This window comes from Canis lupus, chromosome 31 (assembly GCF_048164855.1).
Source record: "Canis lupus baileyi chromosome 31, mCanLup2.hap1, whole genome shotgun sequence".
Lineage (NCBI taxonomy): Eukaryota > Metazoa > Chordata > Mammalia > Carnivora > Canidae > Canis > Canis lupus.
Genome location: NC_132868.1, coordinates 2,404,263 through 2,421,820, shown reverse-complemented (window position 1 = coordinate 2,421,820; position 17,558 = coordinate 2,404,263). Strand labels below are relative to the sequence as shown.

The 17,558-nt window shown below is 37.7% G+C and overlaps 1 protein-coding gene across 1 annotated transcript in view; it reads right to left on the bottom strand.

Annotated features, from left to right (window-relative positions):
* DNAH5 (dynein axonemal heavy chain 5) overlaps positions 1-17,558 on the bottom strand; it is a 297,391-nt gene that overhangs the window by 187,826 nt on the left and 92,007 nt on the right. The window contains exons 9-15 of the mRNA XM_072807314.1: positions 17,156-17,263; positions 14,835-14,957; positions 14,088-14,303; positions 10,936-11,043; positions 5,214-5,299; positions 4,083-4,404; positions 2,756-2,962 (exon numbers count right to left, since the gene is read on the bottom strand). Of these exons, the coding sequence (XP_072663415.1) occupies positions 2,756-2,962; positions 4,083-4,404; positions 5,214-5,299; positions 10,936-11,043; positions 14,088-14,303; positions 14,835-14,957; positions 17,156-17,263 (1,170 nt within the window). The remainder of the gene's footprint in view (positions 1-2,755; positions 2,963-4,082; positions 4,405-5,213; positions 5,300-10,935; positions 11,044-14,087; positions 14,304-14,834; positions 14,958-17,155; positions 17,264-17,558) is intronic.

Below are 17,558 nucleotides of genomic sequence, written 5' to 3'. Positions count from 1 at the left end.
AAATCTTTTAAAAAAATATTCAGCACAGTAACTCTGGAACATTGGAGATGGTCCCCCAAACCTGCCAAAAGATCTGCTGTTACCAGCTACTCGTGTTGGGTAGGGACCTTTTTCACTCTTTCAACCTCCAAGATATAATAAATGTCAACCAGATGACAATTTACTTGCTTGAATTGTCATTTATAACTGCAGTGGTTTTAAAACATTTTTTGACCCGCCTTCCCCCATGGTATAGGATCTATGTCCTCTCTCCTTGAATCTGGGTGGACTTATGGAAACCAACTAATTACAACAGAAGTGATGCTAAGACATATGAAGCTATCCTAAAAGCCATGCAACTTCCTATGTATTCACTGTAATGTACCCTCTTAGACTGAATTCCCATACAATAAATTCTACTACCCTGAGGCCTCCATACTGAAAGACCACACATAGATGCTCTAGTCTTTAATCCCATCTGAGTGAAACTTCTGGCTATACCTATCAAACACCCAGACAAGAGAATGAAATCACTTTGGACCTTCCAGAACCAACATCTGCAAGCAAATCTAAATGACCTTAGTCAATACCACAAGGAACAGAAGAATCACCTAGCCAAGGCTTGCTTAAACTCTATACCCACAAAATCATGAGATATAAGAAATAATTGTTCTAAGCCACTACATTTTGAGGCTGGTTGTTACCATCCAACAGATAACTAAAATTATAAATAATAAATAAATAATAAATCTGTGGACAAAATTATATTCTGATAAATATTATTTCTTAGTAAAAACGCTATTTTCTTTGCAAATATGTAAATTGACTACGTGGTTTCCCTAATAGGCAAGAAAGTCTAAAAAGAAATCCTAACATGCTGACCAGTATTTGATGGGTCTACATTTGAGGAATGTCAATCCACTGGCAACATTAGCTTTTTAATATAACATAAAAGAGTAGAAAACAGTAGACTACAAGTCTGGGCTCAGGTCCTACTTCTGCTACTTACTAGATATAAAACCTTGGCTAAGTCATTTAACTTCTCTGAACAATGGTTTTGTCATAAGATAATATAATAGGATTCTATCCCCATTATGTAACATGGTTGTGAAAAAGATCACGTGGAATAATGAACAAGAAAATGGTTAAAATGTAAGGCATTACACAAAGGCATGGCTTTATTGGCCTTATCCTATGACATTAGCCACTATAAAATTGTAACAAGGGTTTCCATGTTGTCAAATATCATGGCTGCATCTCTGCACTCATCTTGCACATCCTTTGAGTTGCATTTGTCACTGGTGATCACTCCCTCCCACACAACAATTTCCTTACGCTTTCCTCCCACCTCAATGACCAATCATTAATTTTATTTGCATACGCGTCCTCCTTTATCAGACCTGTTAATACTGGGGCAACCCAGAGCTTAGCCTAGGCCCACTACTCTATCTTTATTCTCTTCCTTGGAGATCTCACCAAGGACAATGACTTTAAATACCAACTATGTTTCAGTTTTGTTTGTTTTAGTAATCTCTACACCCAATGTGGGGCTCAAACTCATGATCCCAATATCAAGAATTGCATGATCATGGGGCACCTAAGTGGCTTAGTCAGTTGAGCATCCAACTTCTGGTTTGAGTCAGGTCCTGATCTCATGAGTCCTGGATCTGGTCCTGCATCCAGCCCTGTGCTTAGTGGGATTTTCTCTCAACATCAGCAGCTTCCTCTTCTTGTGATCTCTCTCTCTCTCTCTCAAATAAATAAATAATTTTTAAAAAATAGTTGTAAATAAATAAATAAATAGTTGCATGTTCTTCTGACTGAGCCAGCCAAGTGCCCCTCAATACCAACTATATTTTTAGAACTCTCAAATCTATGCCTTCCACTTTGACTTTTCCACTTAACTCTTTCATGGATAACACCTTCATTTAGATATCTAAAAGTCACCTTACACTTCAGATGGAAATTATTGATTCCCTCCTGTCCTCCAAAATATACTAGATCCAGTCTGTAAATGGAACTTTCATTCTGGGCCACTGCATGTTACTGAGCAAGTGGACAGAAAATGACCTATGGAGTGATACACAATTGCGCTACTTTAGTAAATCCAAAATTCAGTTTGAGTCACTCACGTCAAACACAAAGAAATCATCCTTGAGTTCCCTCAGAACCTGCCTATTAACATTCTTCTCTAATCCACTGATCTACTACTTAGCTGCCATCCTACTTCAAGCCACCATTATCTCCAACCTCAACCAGTACACCTTGCACGTTGCCTTCACACGGACACTCTGATCTCCCTAAAATCTATTCTCTACCCAGCAGCAAGAACAATTTTTATTATTAAAAAAAAATCATGCCAGGGCACCTGGGGTAGCTCAATGACTGAGTGTCTGCCTTCAGCTCAGGTCGTGATCCCAAGGTACTGAGATCGAATCTTAGATTAGGCTCCCCACCAGGGGCTTGCTTCTCCTTCTGCCTAGGTCTCTGCTTCTCTCTGTGACTCTCATGAATAAATAAATAAAATCTTTTTTTAAAAATCATGCCTTTTTCTCCTGCTCCAATTCCTACAGTGGCTTCCTGGTGCATTCAAACCTGTTCCTAGGTTTACGAGATCAGTGATGACCTAGCCTTTGCCAACCCTACAGTCTCATTCCTTCTCAATCTCCACTCCAGTCATTCTGGGTACTTGCTACCCCTCAACAGTGACATACCACCAGATTTTTTTAATAGAAACTGGGGCTAGCCAGAAAAGGGGAAAATTAAAGGACCATACCTTCACATTACTGAAGTTCTTTTTGTATACATCCCGTTTCTGGAACAGGGCAGCTGCAAATGGTGAAACTTCTAGCCCCATCTGTGACATGCACTCTGTTTCTCTAAATAAGGTTAATATCTGAGGATCAAAATTTACAAACAATTCCCCCATGCATGGAGACTTCACCAATAAAGATGCCTCAAGTCCTATGTGAATTTCTTCAATCTGTGTGAAGAGATCAACATTTTTACTAGTAGAAAATTCAATGCCTCCGTAGGGTATCTAGCTCAGTCATTTCTGGGAATGACAATCAGGAAGTATTTGAGGATTTGAGCTTCTCAAATTAAAGACAACATTCTTCTTCTAAGATCACTTTCAGAAAACGGCCTTCGGGGTCTCAGCAGTGATGCAATGCAGTTGTGACTCACACCTGACAGATACGGGGACACTGCAATAGTGGTGGCTTCTCAAAAGCCATTTAGCTCTCCAAAACCTTCATGCCTACTCCATTATTTTTCCTAATAAAAGTTTCATAAAATCTATTAAACTCAGTTTTCAGTTATTTAGAAAAACAATGAATACCAGTATGGAGACATCTCTATTATTGGCTCAGGCACCAAAAGCTGAACCAGGAAAATGAGATTTCATTTTAGAGGCCCTGTATCGCTGAATTTTATCCTCCAAAATACTTCCTGCCAATCTATAAAAAGATACAAGCATTGGTAGGGTATGAAATACAATTCGATGAACATAGTATAACCAAAGAAAATTTGTTTAACAGAGACATACTAGTATTTACTGACACATTACAGAACTTAATGGATAGAAAAAAGACAGAAATCCTAATCAATGAGGTAAAAGAATCAATAAACTGTATCCTCTTTCTCCCTTGGGAGTCTGTAAATTAAACAAAAATGAGTTTCTGTTAACTGGCTTATAATTTTTTTAAATTAATCATTTTTCTTCATGGATATATCATATTCTTTGACTGGTTACCTATATTCAACCAAACCTGTCCTATGAAATACCCACAAATCCAACTTTCTACAGGAATAAAACTGTCTAATGCTAGCAGAGGGTTTCCCACTGAGTTGACAATGAAGACATCTTTGAAGAGCACATATGGGGATCCCTGGATGGCGCAGTGGTTTGGCGCCTGCCTTTGGCCCAGGGCGCGATCCTGGAGACCCAGGATGGAATCCCACGTCGGGCTCCTGGTGCATGGAGCCTGCTTCTCCCTCTGCCTGTGTCTCTGCCTCTCTCTCTCTCTCTCTCTCTCTCTCTGTGACTATCATAAATAAAAAAAAATAAAAAAATAATGAAGAGCACATATGGAGAGACTCACTTGTTCAAGCCACGCCCTGTGGTAGAGAACCTCAAACTCCAGGAGGACTTTGGCCACCCTGTTGTAATTGCGAATCACAGGCTTGGCTTCAGCCGTCTGTAGCACAGTTGGGTGCTGCTGGAAAAGCTGCATTGGTTGCTGAATCCTGTGGAAGAGCTGACGAGCCCACAGAATCTTCCCAGCAATGGGAGGCTGATCTCGAGCCAAAGGAGGATCGCATTTCTGCTTTGTATACAGCTTGGAGATCATATCAATGTCAGCCCCATAGTTTGCAAGAATATGCCGATATTTGTCATCGATACCAAGATTAGGTATATTCAATCTGATTTAAAAAAAAAAGTGAATGGTTTGAATTAATAAGAAGATACCTAGCAAGCTCCTTTATTAAGATTTATTTTAAAACATACAGTAATGGAGGGGAGCCTGGGTGGCTCAGTTGGTTGGTTAAGTACTGACTCTTGGTTTTGGCTCAGGTCATGATCTCAAGGTCATGAGATCAAGTCCTGCATCAGGCTCCATGCTCAGCATGGAGTCTGCTTGTCCCTCTCCCTCTGTTCCTCCCCTACCTCTCAATCTCTCTCTCTCTATCTCTCTCTTAAATAAATAAAATATTTTTTAAAAATACGGTAATGGAAAAGAATGAGATATTTGGCATTTAAAAAAAAACAAAATAGTATCAATCCATCCACTGTACCTCAATAAAGTGTTTTAAAAAATAGTATCATGGTGCCTGGCTGGCTCAGTCAGTAGAGTATGCAACTCTTGATATCAGGGTCATGAGTTCAAGCCCCATGTTGGCCATTGAGCTTATTTAAAAAAAAAAAAAAAATAGTATCAATCCTTAAAATCTAGGCAAAATCATTAACCTGGTATGAATTTTTTCAAATTACTTAAACATTAAGTAATATTATGATAGGCAGCTACAAGGTACTTCAAAGCTAACAGGCAATGAAACAAACTCCTAATCATCTGAAAAACTTAAAAACAGAGACTCTGTTATGCAGAATTACAAGAAAGGATTTTCTTTCCATTAGAATATGAAATAATAATTAACAATAATAAAGTAAGCTAAACTATGTTCATATGGCCCCAGTTTTAGAAGTTAGAACAGAATTTGTTTCAAATTTTTACCTTTCAAATTTCTTTAACATCCTTAGAGCTTGATTTGTGTTTTGAATCCTTTCAAATGTAACATCCATGAACTTCTGCAACTCATTCTAAAATAGAATGAAATCTAATTGTAAACAATGAATTCAGATTGAGAAAAGTCCCATTCTTAAAAAAATTTTAGGGTATACATTTTTTTATCAAAGTACAATTGACATACAATGTCACTTAGTTTCAGGTACAACACATTGATTTGACAATTCTACACATTACTCAGTGCTCAGCACATAAGTGTAGTCACGACAGCTGTCACCATAAACTATTATAATATTATTGAGGAAGAAGTCCTATTGAGCAGCAAGACAAAAGAGCCCCCCATTCTCTATGAACACATACAATATAACAGAAAATATAACAGAAAACTTAATATTCACCCAAGCTTGAAATATAAATGCCCAGAAGCCAGAAGAAAGAGGGACTTGAAAGCCAGAGCAGTCACAGGAGTTGGCACCTTGGCAGGCTCCATGGGTTTGGGTCAGATAAAGGGCCAGGGGGTTAGCATTGGAGTTTTATCACAACGTGGGTAGAGAAGCTGTGAGGTCCTAATACTCTCAACAGAGTATTTGCAGAGAGCCGTTGCCCTTGAAATGCAGCCCAGTCCAAGCAGTGATTGTGTCCACAAGATGGGGAAAGCAGCAGTAGGGCTTGCCATCTGCCTAGAGACATGAAGGGATGATACCGGCTGCCTCAATCGTGATCCCACACTTCCCCTGTAAAGGTCCATGCAGCAACTATTTTCAGCTTTGTGGAGCAGCTTTCACAACTACTCATTCACCACTATGTGCAGAGGCAGCCATAGATAAGCTATAAACAAAGAGGCAGGGCAGGATTTGGCCTTTGGGCATAGTTTGCTGACCCCTGCCCTAAAGCAAATGAAATCCTATGTCTGTGCCACACCTACAGGAGCGGTCTGAGTTTAGACTACACATGAGATGAGAGGGTCTAACCTAAGAAATTAAGATAACAGCTAGTCTGGAATGGCAAAACCACTGGGGTCCCAGCAGGAGGAATGCAAAGCCACTCTACAGAAACATGTCCAGAGCCCATGGCTGTAAGACCACTACAGAAAAATAAATTAGTAAATAACTCCTGAGAATTTCAAAAGGAGTGACTTAAACATCAAAGTTTTAAGAAATATCTTTCATAAAGCTGTCAAATCTACTTTCCAAAATGATCTTCATTATGGTTGTCCTGCAAACCTCACATATCTTACACTATTGTACAAATCTGCCCCCTCAAAAAAAATTACACCAAAAAATAAAGCATGTGATTTATTCTTTATTCACTGTGAGATTTGGTACAGTTGTCACTAAAATCTAAATTGAGTTAATCAAAGACATAAAAATTGTTACATTATTTTCTGTCTTATATTCAAGATAAAGTTCCAATCAATCCTTTTTTTCTCAATTTTACCAGACCAAAGTTTTGAGCCTCTACAACTAAAGGGGTCATTAACTTACATTGTGATAAAACTGGGAAGCCAGTTGCACATGCAGTAAGAATAATACCAAGATCAGCTTGATTGTACACAAGTAACTTGACAAGACAACCAGTTGGAAATATCCAGGACACACTGGAAACACTCAACACTTGAAGAGACACTGCTACCTGGGGGCAAATAGGAATGCTCTCTGCCCCACTCAGCAAAACCTCAAAGTTGAAGGATCACTACACTTACGGCAACGTATTCTTGTTCTCAATACTTGTCGTTATTCCCACTACAACTATATATGAATACTCTTTATATACTATATATATAATTTATATATATATATATTATATATATAATTTATATGATAGATAGATAGATAGATGATAGATAGATAGATAGATAGATAGATAGATAGATAGATAGATAGATGATAGATGATAGATGTTACTTCTGCAAAGCCACATGCTAGGATTGAAAAACTGTCCCGCACTAAAGAACAGTACGGCTAGCCTACCTAAATAAACACTCAAATGTTGTCAGTATGTGAACAACAACAAGAAACTTGTATAAACCATGCACAACTAGACAACAATGCTTTGCAATGCTTACATTCCCTCCCTCAAACTTCAAACAGTAGCAACTTTACTGAGCCCTAATACCTGTACGAGGTTTTCCTTGCTTTTCTACCCTGTGGCTTCACAAAGGCCTGTGCTAAACTCTGTATGAATATCTAAGAACTTATATTCATCTTCTTTTCCCTTCCTTGGGCCATTGTTATAGTCTTGTAGAGTCTGGCCAATGGAATCTTCATACTAGTCCTCTTATTAGTCCTGGGCTCTCAAGTTCTACTCAATTTTTTCTTATCTCAGCTTGGCATCTCAACAACTTGTCCTTTACTAAATACTGCCTCACTCTGCCTGCTGGAATCAGTATCCTTCTAGACTTCCACTGCTCCCCTGGTTCCAAGGCATTCCCTCTCTTGGACCAGTGAGCACTAGCACAAACTCACCCTGGATAAGATTCCAGGCTCTGAGCACTGGACACAACCTTGATCCAAGGCACTCATGTACCACCATCTCTCCATGCCCTCCAGTCCTTATCTTGAAGACACCACAGTTTCTGGTCCCCTCCTTCCCTTCTCTCCAAGGTTCATCACTCCAACTCCCAACTCCAACAAGAGGTGTGGAGAGGTCAGTATTTTCCCCCTGATTTTATAGAAACAAGGACTGAATTCATGAAAGTAGGTAAGTAATTTAAAGTAATTTAAAGGAGAAAGGGGCTGGATAAAGAAAGAGAATGGAGGGGCGCTTGGCTGGCTCAGTCGGTAGAGTATGTGATTTTTGATCTCAGAGTTGTGAGTTCGAGCCCTGTACTGGGTGTAGAGATTACTTAAAAATAAGAATTTTTAAAAAGAAAGGCGCCTAGGTGGCTCAGTTAAGCAGCCAACCCTTGATTTCAGCACAGGGCATGATCTCAGGGTCGTGAGATTGAGCCCTGCATTGGACTCCATGCTCAATGGGGAGTATGCTTCTCTCTCTTCCTTTCCCTCTGCCCCTCCCCAACACTTGTGTGTGCACTCTTTCTCTCTAAAATAAATGAATAAATCCTTTTTTAAAAAAGGGAGGGGGCGTCTGGGTGGCTCAATCAGGTAAGTGTCTGCCTTCAGCTCAAGTTGTGATTTCCAGATCTGGGGATTGAGCTGCACATCTGGCTTCCTGCTCAGTCTGCTTCTCTCTCTCCCTCTCCCTCTACCCCACTTCTCATTCTCTCTCTCTCTCTCTCTCAAAAAATAAATAAAATCTAAAAAGAGAGAGAGAGAGAATGTTGAAAGGGACAAAGAAGTCAAAGAAAAAGCAATCTTCCAACCAGAGACAAGTAGACCACGTTTGAGGTATAAGACGAGATAAACAATATGTTGAATTTAAAAAAAAAAAAAAAAAGATTAGTGCAAATAGGGTAAGTATCTACAACTAATGTTTTAAAATCAGACTGAAGGGCATTTATAAAATTATATTCTTGGTATTATACAAAGTGGGCACAGTCTTTTTTTTTTTTATTGGAGTTCAATTTGTCAACATATAACATAACACCCAATGCTCATCCCGTCAAGTGCCCCCCTCAGTGCCCATCACCCAGTCACCCCAACCCCCCACAAACTTCCCTTTCCACCATCCCTTGTTCGTTTCTCAGAGTTAGGAGTCTCTCATGTTCTGTCACCCTCCAAAGTGGGCACAGTCTTGACAAGGTCTCCCCATTCCTCTTGCATCCCCCATCTATGTACTTCGACAACATATTGTTATAGCAACAGGTGTAGCCTCCTCTCTGAAGCCTTTGCTAATGCCAGCCAAGCAGAAGGTAGGGTTGTTCTCCTAGGCTCACATCATACCCTCATGGGCTCCTGCAATTATGTCCTGTATTACTGGCCTGTCCTCCCTGTAAGTATCCTTAGGACTTCTTTGGAATATGTCCCTTTATCTTTGAATCCTCACTTCCAGGCATAAGATCAGAATATTATACTGTTATAGTTGGTCATTTTAGCCACTACTTTCCTTTTTTTTTTAAATGATGTACTCATTATTCTAACATGTATGTATTTGTATTTTAATCATATCACATGTCTATCTCTGTGAGCTCTGAGGGCAAATCTAGATGATTTATTTCTGTATTTATAACACACAGCATAAAGGTGTTCCCCATCTACCTCTATCCCACACACAGCTACTAAAGTACCATGTGACCTGGAGCTTTTGGGAAACACAGAGGGAGCAGAGAATCAGGACTACCACTGCCCATCAGTTTCCAAAAAGAGATCAAGATCCACCATCCTTATGTCTGAATCACCCCAAAAAAAAGTCACTGCATAAATTATCATAGGCACTACACTTTCCCATCAACTGAAACATGTCTCCTAGCATAATAGTTAAAAACTTGAATCCTAGGGCCAGTCTGCCTGTATTTAATCCTGACTCTACCAATTGTTATCCCTGTGACTTTGGGCAAGTCATGTAACCTCTCTGTGCCTTTTCTTCCTCTGCAAAAGAGGGTAATAACAGCACCCACTTTACAAAATGATTGTGATTACTAAGTGGTTAATACCCATAAAGTGCTTAGGATAGTAACATACAGAATTAGCTAATTTTATTGTGATTCCTTTTATCACTGAACTCACTCCCTCAGAGCTCTTTATCCTTGAAGTATAGAAATTTACTTCAAATCAAATATTTTGGAAAAGAAGTAACAAAATGGTCATTTTCCTTTTATAATCAGAAGAGCATAGGATGAAAAAGTCTGCATATGAACTACGGTACACACTTATGAGGTCATTCCCTCCCTTACTCTCCCTGATTCTCCTCCTCCTCTTAATGACAAACATCCCCAACCTCCCTCCAACAGAGGTCCCAACCCCACCACATAACCCACAGGTCACAGGCCCAGGGCTAGACACTCCACTAACTAGCCAACCCAACCCTTTCCTTATGGATTTGAAGCTGAAGTTAGTCCTAATATACGTTCTCAGAAGTTGCTAATGGCCACTCATTGCCCAATGGACTGGAAGTCAAGATGGCTGGTCTGCAGTGAGTGGGGGTGGGGGACTAGGGCAGAAAGAAAAGAGAGCCTACAGACCAAGAAGGACCCGAATGCTGAATGGGCCCTGATATCACTGTTTCTAAGGCCAGCTGCAACCCTGCCTTTGCAATCTGCCAGACAGTTGGTCATAATCATTGCTATAAAGTAACAATGGGCCACCTGGGTGGCTCAGTGGTTGAGTGTGTGCCTTCTGCTCAGGGCATGATCCCAGGGTCCGTCCTGGGACTGAGTCCCACATTGGGCTCCCTGCGTGGAGCCTGCTTAGGTCTCTGATGTGTCTCTGCCTCTCTCTCTGTGTCTCTCATGAATAAATAAATAAAATCTTTTAATAAATAAAGTAACAAACAAATGGGAGCAAATTTCTATATTCTAATAACCCCACATTTCAACAGAAAATGAAAGTTAATTTTCTAAGAACTAAGATGGAAGACATGCAGAAGTCTGTGATTACAGATCATTATCCAAAGCTGTATTTATGACCCTTTAATCCATAAAAAAGAGCCTTCAATTATTTATGTGAAATCACAAAATGCAGGCTGCATTATGATCGGTCACCTTTGTGATGAAGATGCCTCTCCCTTCTGAATGGTTAATGATTAGCAGCATTATACAGAATGGAAAAAATAAACACACAACTGTCAACAGGAATTTTATTATATGACTTACGTGAAGGTCACAAGTCTGCTTGCAAAACTCTTCATAATCCTGGTCAAAATCCATTTTCCGCTGGTCTAAGAAATTATATTCCTTTTTCTTTATGGTGGCAACCATACTCTAAAATGTTATGAAAGATGTAAGACAATATTTAAATATTCTTGCATTACTTTATTAAATATGATCTTTAAATGTAAAACCTGTATAATCATTCCCCAAAAATCAACTTAAAAGGAGCTTTATTTAATTATTCACATTGCTTAATGTTTATCAGAGGCAATATAATGTTGCCTACTGCATTCAGAGAAATCATTTAGAAAGCATTTTCATGAGGTTTTACATATTCCTAAAGAAAAATGTAAAATAAAACCAAATCTGAAAAGTAGGAGATTTTCTTTAAAATTTTTTACTAATGACATCATATATATATATGCCTAGAGTAGAATTTACTAGAACATTTTTCATTGAAAAGTTTGAGTCTTCTCAGAAAATAAATAACACTAACAGAACCCAAACAGCCTGGGAAGAAAATAGTTGCAATATCTGGAGATAAAAAACTATCTTCCAGGCCTTGCATGTCTTAAATAAAACATCAAACCACAATCTGCCATTTCAAGAATCTCCAGAATTAACTGCTTCCTCCCACCCTGCAAAGCCACAGTCTATAACTAAAAAGTACAAATCAGGCAATTCGTCTCCTTGAGAATACTATTATCCTACGTTTTGTTTGCTCAGAAAATGAGCTATCATGCTCTATGATCATTCTTAACCAGTACTAAGCCATTCTCAAACTCAGGTGCCCACATTGTTGACACAGGCATATAATTTTTATGAAGAAAGTTGAGCCTCCTTCCATCATCTCTTCTTCAAAGTCATTTCCATTTAAACATCATTTCAAATCTCTCAATAGACAAAATTGTGTAAACTGCATAACTTCCTGAATCAAGTTTACTAATTACATTTAGTGCTGTATAACTACAAAATTAGTTCTATGTAGACACTGTAGCCATATAATGCCACCCATCATGTTATGTGCAATTTATAAAAGAGGCACAGAAAAGCTGCATTCCTACACCTTCGTGTGGCAAAAAAAAGATTTGGGGCCTTTGGAAAATTCAACTCTATGATTGGATTCAAAGGTCACTTAAGAATATCAAGTTAATAAACTAATTAATCATGACATTAAATCAACTAATCAAACTTGATCTAGTAAATCATTTACTTGACAGATATTTATTGCACACCCATTATATGCTAGTGAACCCTGAAGACACAGAAAGAAATGGAGCAGATGTCCCTGCCCTCAGACAACTTCCATGCTCGATAGGGGAGAGGGGTCAGAATCTATGTAGAGCACAAATAAATGAACAGTGATAAAATGAGCAATGTGACATACAATGGTTGAGAGGAACAGAGGTCAAGGAAAACCTAATTGAAAGGGTCATTTAAATGAAGTTCTGGAAGCCAAGAAGGAATAACCATGTGATAACACAGAAACAGAACTTTCTAGGAAAAAAAGCTCTATAAGCCCTAAGGTGGACTGAACTGAACTGACCTGTGCCTGAAGAACATCAAAGGACAGACACGAGAGGCAGGCAAGGAGGTGGGAGGGGTGGACAGGACCTTGATAGCTATGCCAGGAGCCTGAGTTTCATCTCCATGGTCACCATTTTGAATTTCTAACATTGGTACTAACACAAAAATCTCACTTGACGCTTTCATGCACCATCCACATTTTATTTCACTACCCTCTAGTAAATCTGTTTTATTCCTTATTTCACTTTAGATTTTCAAAGCAATTTCTCTTTCCAGTATTTCAATCAGGTTAAAACAGTCTTTATCTGCATTTAGATGTATAGTTCAACTTCTCCTTCAAAAATAAACTCCGAAATATGGTCGAAAGTTATTTTTTCATTAAGAATAGAAAATAAATAAATTCTAAACTAAAAGTAAATGAACATATTATGTTTTCGTCTTGCAAAAACTGTTGGTTTCATATATAGATTATCCACCCAGTAGATAATACCCAGCCCACCTAAAATGTTTCCTGCTATATAACAAAGGTCTTTTTTCTTCTTTTCCTAAAATCTGGTCTACTCAGGAAATGAAAAAGATTCCTGATATTAGCCTAAACTGTTAGAGTACAAAAACCAACATGAGGCAATAAGTTATATGATCCTTTTCAAATTCAAGTACAAAAAAAATTAGCTTTTAATATTACTGTCCCCAAACAAGAGAAACTTGACTATATCTAGATGAAGAATCTAAAACCCATTGTGTTTGTAAATTTTTTTTAAATCTTTAAAACATTATTAGATCACTGTGCCCACATAAAAACTAAGGTGAGTTATACATATGCCCTTATAAGATAAAGCAGTTAAAAATCAAAATAATGAGGAATGGTTGGGCTAAATTAAAATCTCGTCCCTTTTATTTTGTTAACATAGATCCAAATAAAATGCTTAAATGCAGCCACAATCGGACGCGCTTAGAACTTGGTGTCAGCTAGTGCCTGACACATAGTATATGCTTCATTAAATATTTCTTGCATGAATAAATGAAGTAGTAAGTTATATTTAAACATTTTTCTTGTGCTACTATTGAAAATACTCTTACTAATGATGATTAACTTTAGACTATTGAGAAGTCATTCTCATAATCACATACCTGAAAAGAACATATTAGCACCATTACACAATTCTCAAATAGATTTAATTTCTTTATTGTTCAAGGACCATGGAGTTTCCATCTAACATTACCGACGTTTTATTTGAATCATTCTAAATATAGATTATTTATGCAAAATATTACAGTATTAGTTATGGAGAAGGGTAGCAAATTTAGTTTTAAAGTACAGAACCTCGGGACACCTGGGTGGCTGGTCAGTGGAACACGCGACTCTTGATCAGTCTCCCACTAGGCGTAGAGATTACTTTTAAAAAATTAAAATCTTTAGGGAAGCCTGGGTGGCTCAGTCAGTTAAGCATCTGTCTTTGACTCAGGTCATGATCTCAGGGTCCTGGGGTTGAGCCCCATGTCTGGCTCCCTGCTCAGCAGGGAGTCTACCTATCCCTCTCCTTCTGCTCTGCCCCCTCTCATGCTCTCTCTCTTTCATTCTCTTTCTCTCTCTCTTAAATAAATAAATATAAAATAAAGAACAGAACCTGGTATCTAGTGACCATGTCTTCCAGTCCTTCAATTTTAGAATCTTGCAGGACTGAGTATGTCTTGAAGGTTGTAAAGATGTCCATTATCTTGGCAAGACGTCGGTGGAAAGTTTCGAATTTTCCAAAAATATACATCTCACTAAATTCAAATTGCTTTTCACTTGGATCTTGTTTAAGTTTTTGTTTCATCTTATGAAAGCAATGTTGATATTCCTTAAAATTAAAAACCAAAATATTAGAAAAGGAATGTAACACAGGTACCAACCTTATCCTTTTAAGTGGAGGCAGCCACAAATTCAGGATGGAATGGCAAACCCTTTAGTACATACCTATTCTTCAGCTGGGAATGTCATCATTTCCCATCTCCCAATTTAGCAAATTCTGAATTATTCATGTTCTAACTCAAAGGCACAGCCTTTCCACTTGGTCCCCCTGTGTCAGCAGTGTCTAGCTCTCCATTCTCCCATAAGAACCTAAAGAGACTACAGCATCTTTGTATCTCTAGTACTGAGGATGGCATCGGAACATAACAGGCCTCCCAAATGGTAGAATAAGTGAATAAATTTTGAGAGCAGATTTATTAACATTCAATTTTCTTAACAATAAAGAATTACTGTTTTATGAAAAGAATTACTTTTGAGCAACTAATAATGTGGTCATTGCCAAGTGACTTAAGATGCATCAGCAAAAGCAATGTAAAAATAATAAAACGTTATCTAAATATGTTATTAAGCTGATCATTACCTGCTTCAGCTTAATTGCAGATAATATTTTCTCCATCACAACATCCTGTGGCTGGCTCCAGATGGAAGCAGTTCCATTGTTGGTAATATAGGCTTTACACGCAGATATCATCTGATTGGTCACCTGGAATTTCCCAATAAAATGGTTTCAGGTACATAAAACAGCCATCAGTCATAAACTGGACTAGAGGGCCCTAGACTCCTCTCCCTTTCAGAGTGTACAATCTGCATACTTGACATTAGGTTTCTTTTTTCCCATCATAACTGTGACCAAGCACTAACCTTTCTCTGCCTCAGCCTTACTGAGGTATAACTGACAAACAAAAATTGTATATATTTAAGATGTACAACATAGTGCTTGATATTCATATACAGAGTGAAATGATTACCACAAACATGTTAACACATCTACCACTGCACAGTTACCATTGTGCGTGTGTGTTGAGAAGACTTAAGATCTGTTCTCTTAGCAACTTTTGAGTACACAATACAGTATTATTAACTATACTCATTATGTTGTGCATTAGATCCCCAGAATTTATTCATCTTAAGACAGAAGGTTGTAGCTTTTGACAGTATTTCCCCATTTCTCATACTCTCTACCCCCTGGCAATCACACTTCTATTCTCTACTTCCATTTGTTTGACATTTTTTAGATTCCAATCTCTGTCAAAATCATTTATAAACTCACAGAGTTGGAAGCACTACAACAAATCAATAGTTCAGGCCACCTTGTGTATGCAGGATGAACTTAACCAACCAGGAAAGGATTCACTCCCTATCTAAAAGCTACTGAAGGGGCACTTGGGGGCTCAGTTGGTTAAGTGTCTGCCTTCAGGTCAGGTCATGATCCCAGGGTCCCGGGATTAAGCCTCACATCTGGCTCCCTACTCAGCAGGGAGTCTGCTTCTCTTTTCCCTTTGCCCCTTGCCCTGCTCCTACCCTCTCTCTCACTCTAATAAATAAAAATGAAATCTTTTTTAAAAAAAAGAAAAAAAATGTCAAAAAGAGAAGCAACAGAGAGTCAAGCTGACATCTGTAACCACTAATGTTTTATCCATCCCTCCAAACTGTAAAAAAAAAAAAAAAAAAAAAAAAACAGAAACAAAAAACCTCTTCAGAATCTTCTTGTGATTTTTGTATAAATGAAAAGGAAAATCAGTGACTATACACAATATGCATGGAATGACATGGTGTCTGGGATGTGTAGTGCAAAGCTCAGGAGATGTGAATCAAGATGGACGGTGTACGGACAGAACCTGGCTGGCAGGTACATGGAAGTTTGGTATACAAGTCTCTTTTCTTTTGTACTTGCCTCAAAATTTCCATAATGAAAGGTTTTTCAAAATTAGATAAATGATGGTTTCACAATTTTGTTCAAAAACAAACTTTGCAGATAATATGCACAAAGCCTGGAGTGATAACACAAATTGGTTTTTGAGTCTCCTACTCAGGGAATAGCCCTCGTGACCCTAACATGTCCTTTTAACGTGGGAAGAATTGGAGCAAGAGTCTAGTGGATTCCCCTCCTTTTTCTACGTGAAGCGCCTGAGAGTGGAGGAAAGGTAGTCTCCAGTCCAGCTCCCAGGGTGAAGCCCTCCCCCCAGGAAGAGCCACACCTCGTACTATGTTAGCATCCACAACACAAGTCCTGATGAGGCAAAAAATGACTCTATTGTAATACAACACTTAAAATTTTCACCTTGGCAATGAAAGTCATTTACTTCTTAGAGATTGTTCAAAATGGGAAAGGCAACAGAGCTCACCATAAACAGTTACAAGTTAGGACATAAGGTTTATATATCACTTTCTTTGGCAGAATCATTATAATTGCTTTATGGATTACTGAAACATTGCAAGTGGCTTTTATTATCATGATTACTGTTCTAATAACACCAAGTAAACAACTGTGGCATCGAATAAATTTGGAAAAGTGGCACATAAAACAGGTGAAAGTCAGTTAAATATAATTTTTCTTAATTGAAATTTATCCAATAGTAATAAATACTGTGCTAATAAATAACATAGGGAAGAAATTCCAAAGAAAATCTTTTTAATTTTTATTATATAAATAATACAATATTTATTACTTTAATTACTTCAGAAAATAATGTTTTATGATTTGTGAGAATCAGTCTCACAAATACACTTAATTCGATCTCTGTTGAGAGATTAAAATTTTTTCTTCAAAAGTAGGATACACAGACACTGAATTATGCCAATTGGTAATTTCTAACTTATTAAAAAATTAACCACTGCAAAAAATATATGTGACCAACACTATATATATAAGTAACCATGGATTCTATACTATGCACTTACCTTTACAAACAGAGATATGATCTTCTCAGAGGTGTTGTAGTAATGAGAGATACTATAGATCATTTTAATTGCATTTATAAGTGTAGGAATAGCATCAATCATGGATATCTGGAAGACACCATGAAGTTTTCAAAGAAATATCAAATTCAGCAAAACTCTAATAGTCTATCATTCAATCTTCATTAGAATAAAATTAGCTAGGAGATTTTTGTTTAAATTCTTAAAATATTAACTAAGACTACTTACTAATGAACTACTAACCAACACTACTGAAATATTAACACTTCACATAAATGTAATTAAAGGCCATTTTATTTGTAATATTTATTTATTTGCACTTAATCAAATTTTGTTTCAATGCAAGAAACATTAACTTTCTGTTAATGATAAGGTTAACGGTTAA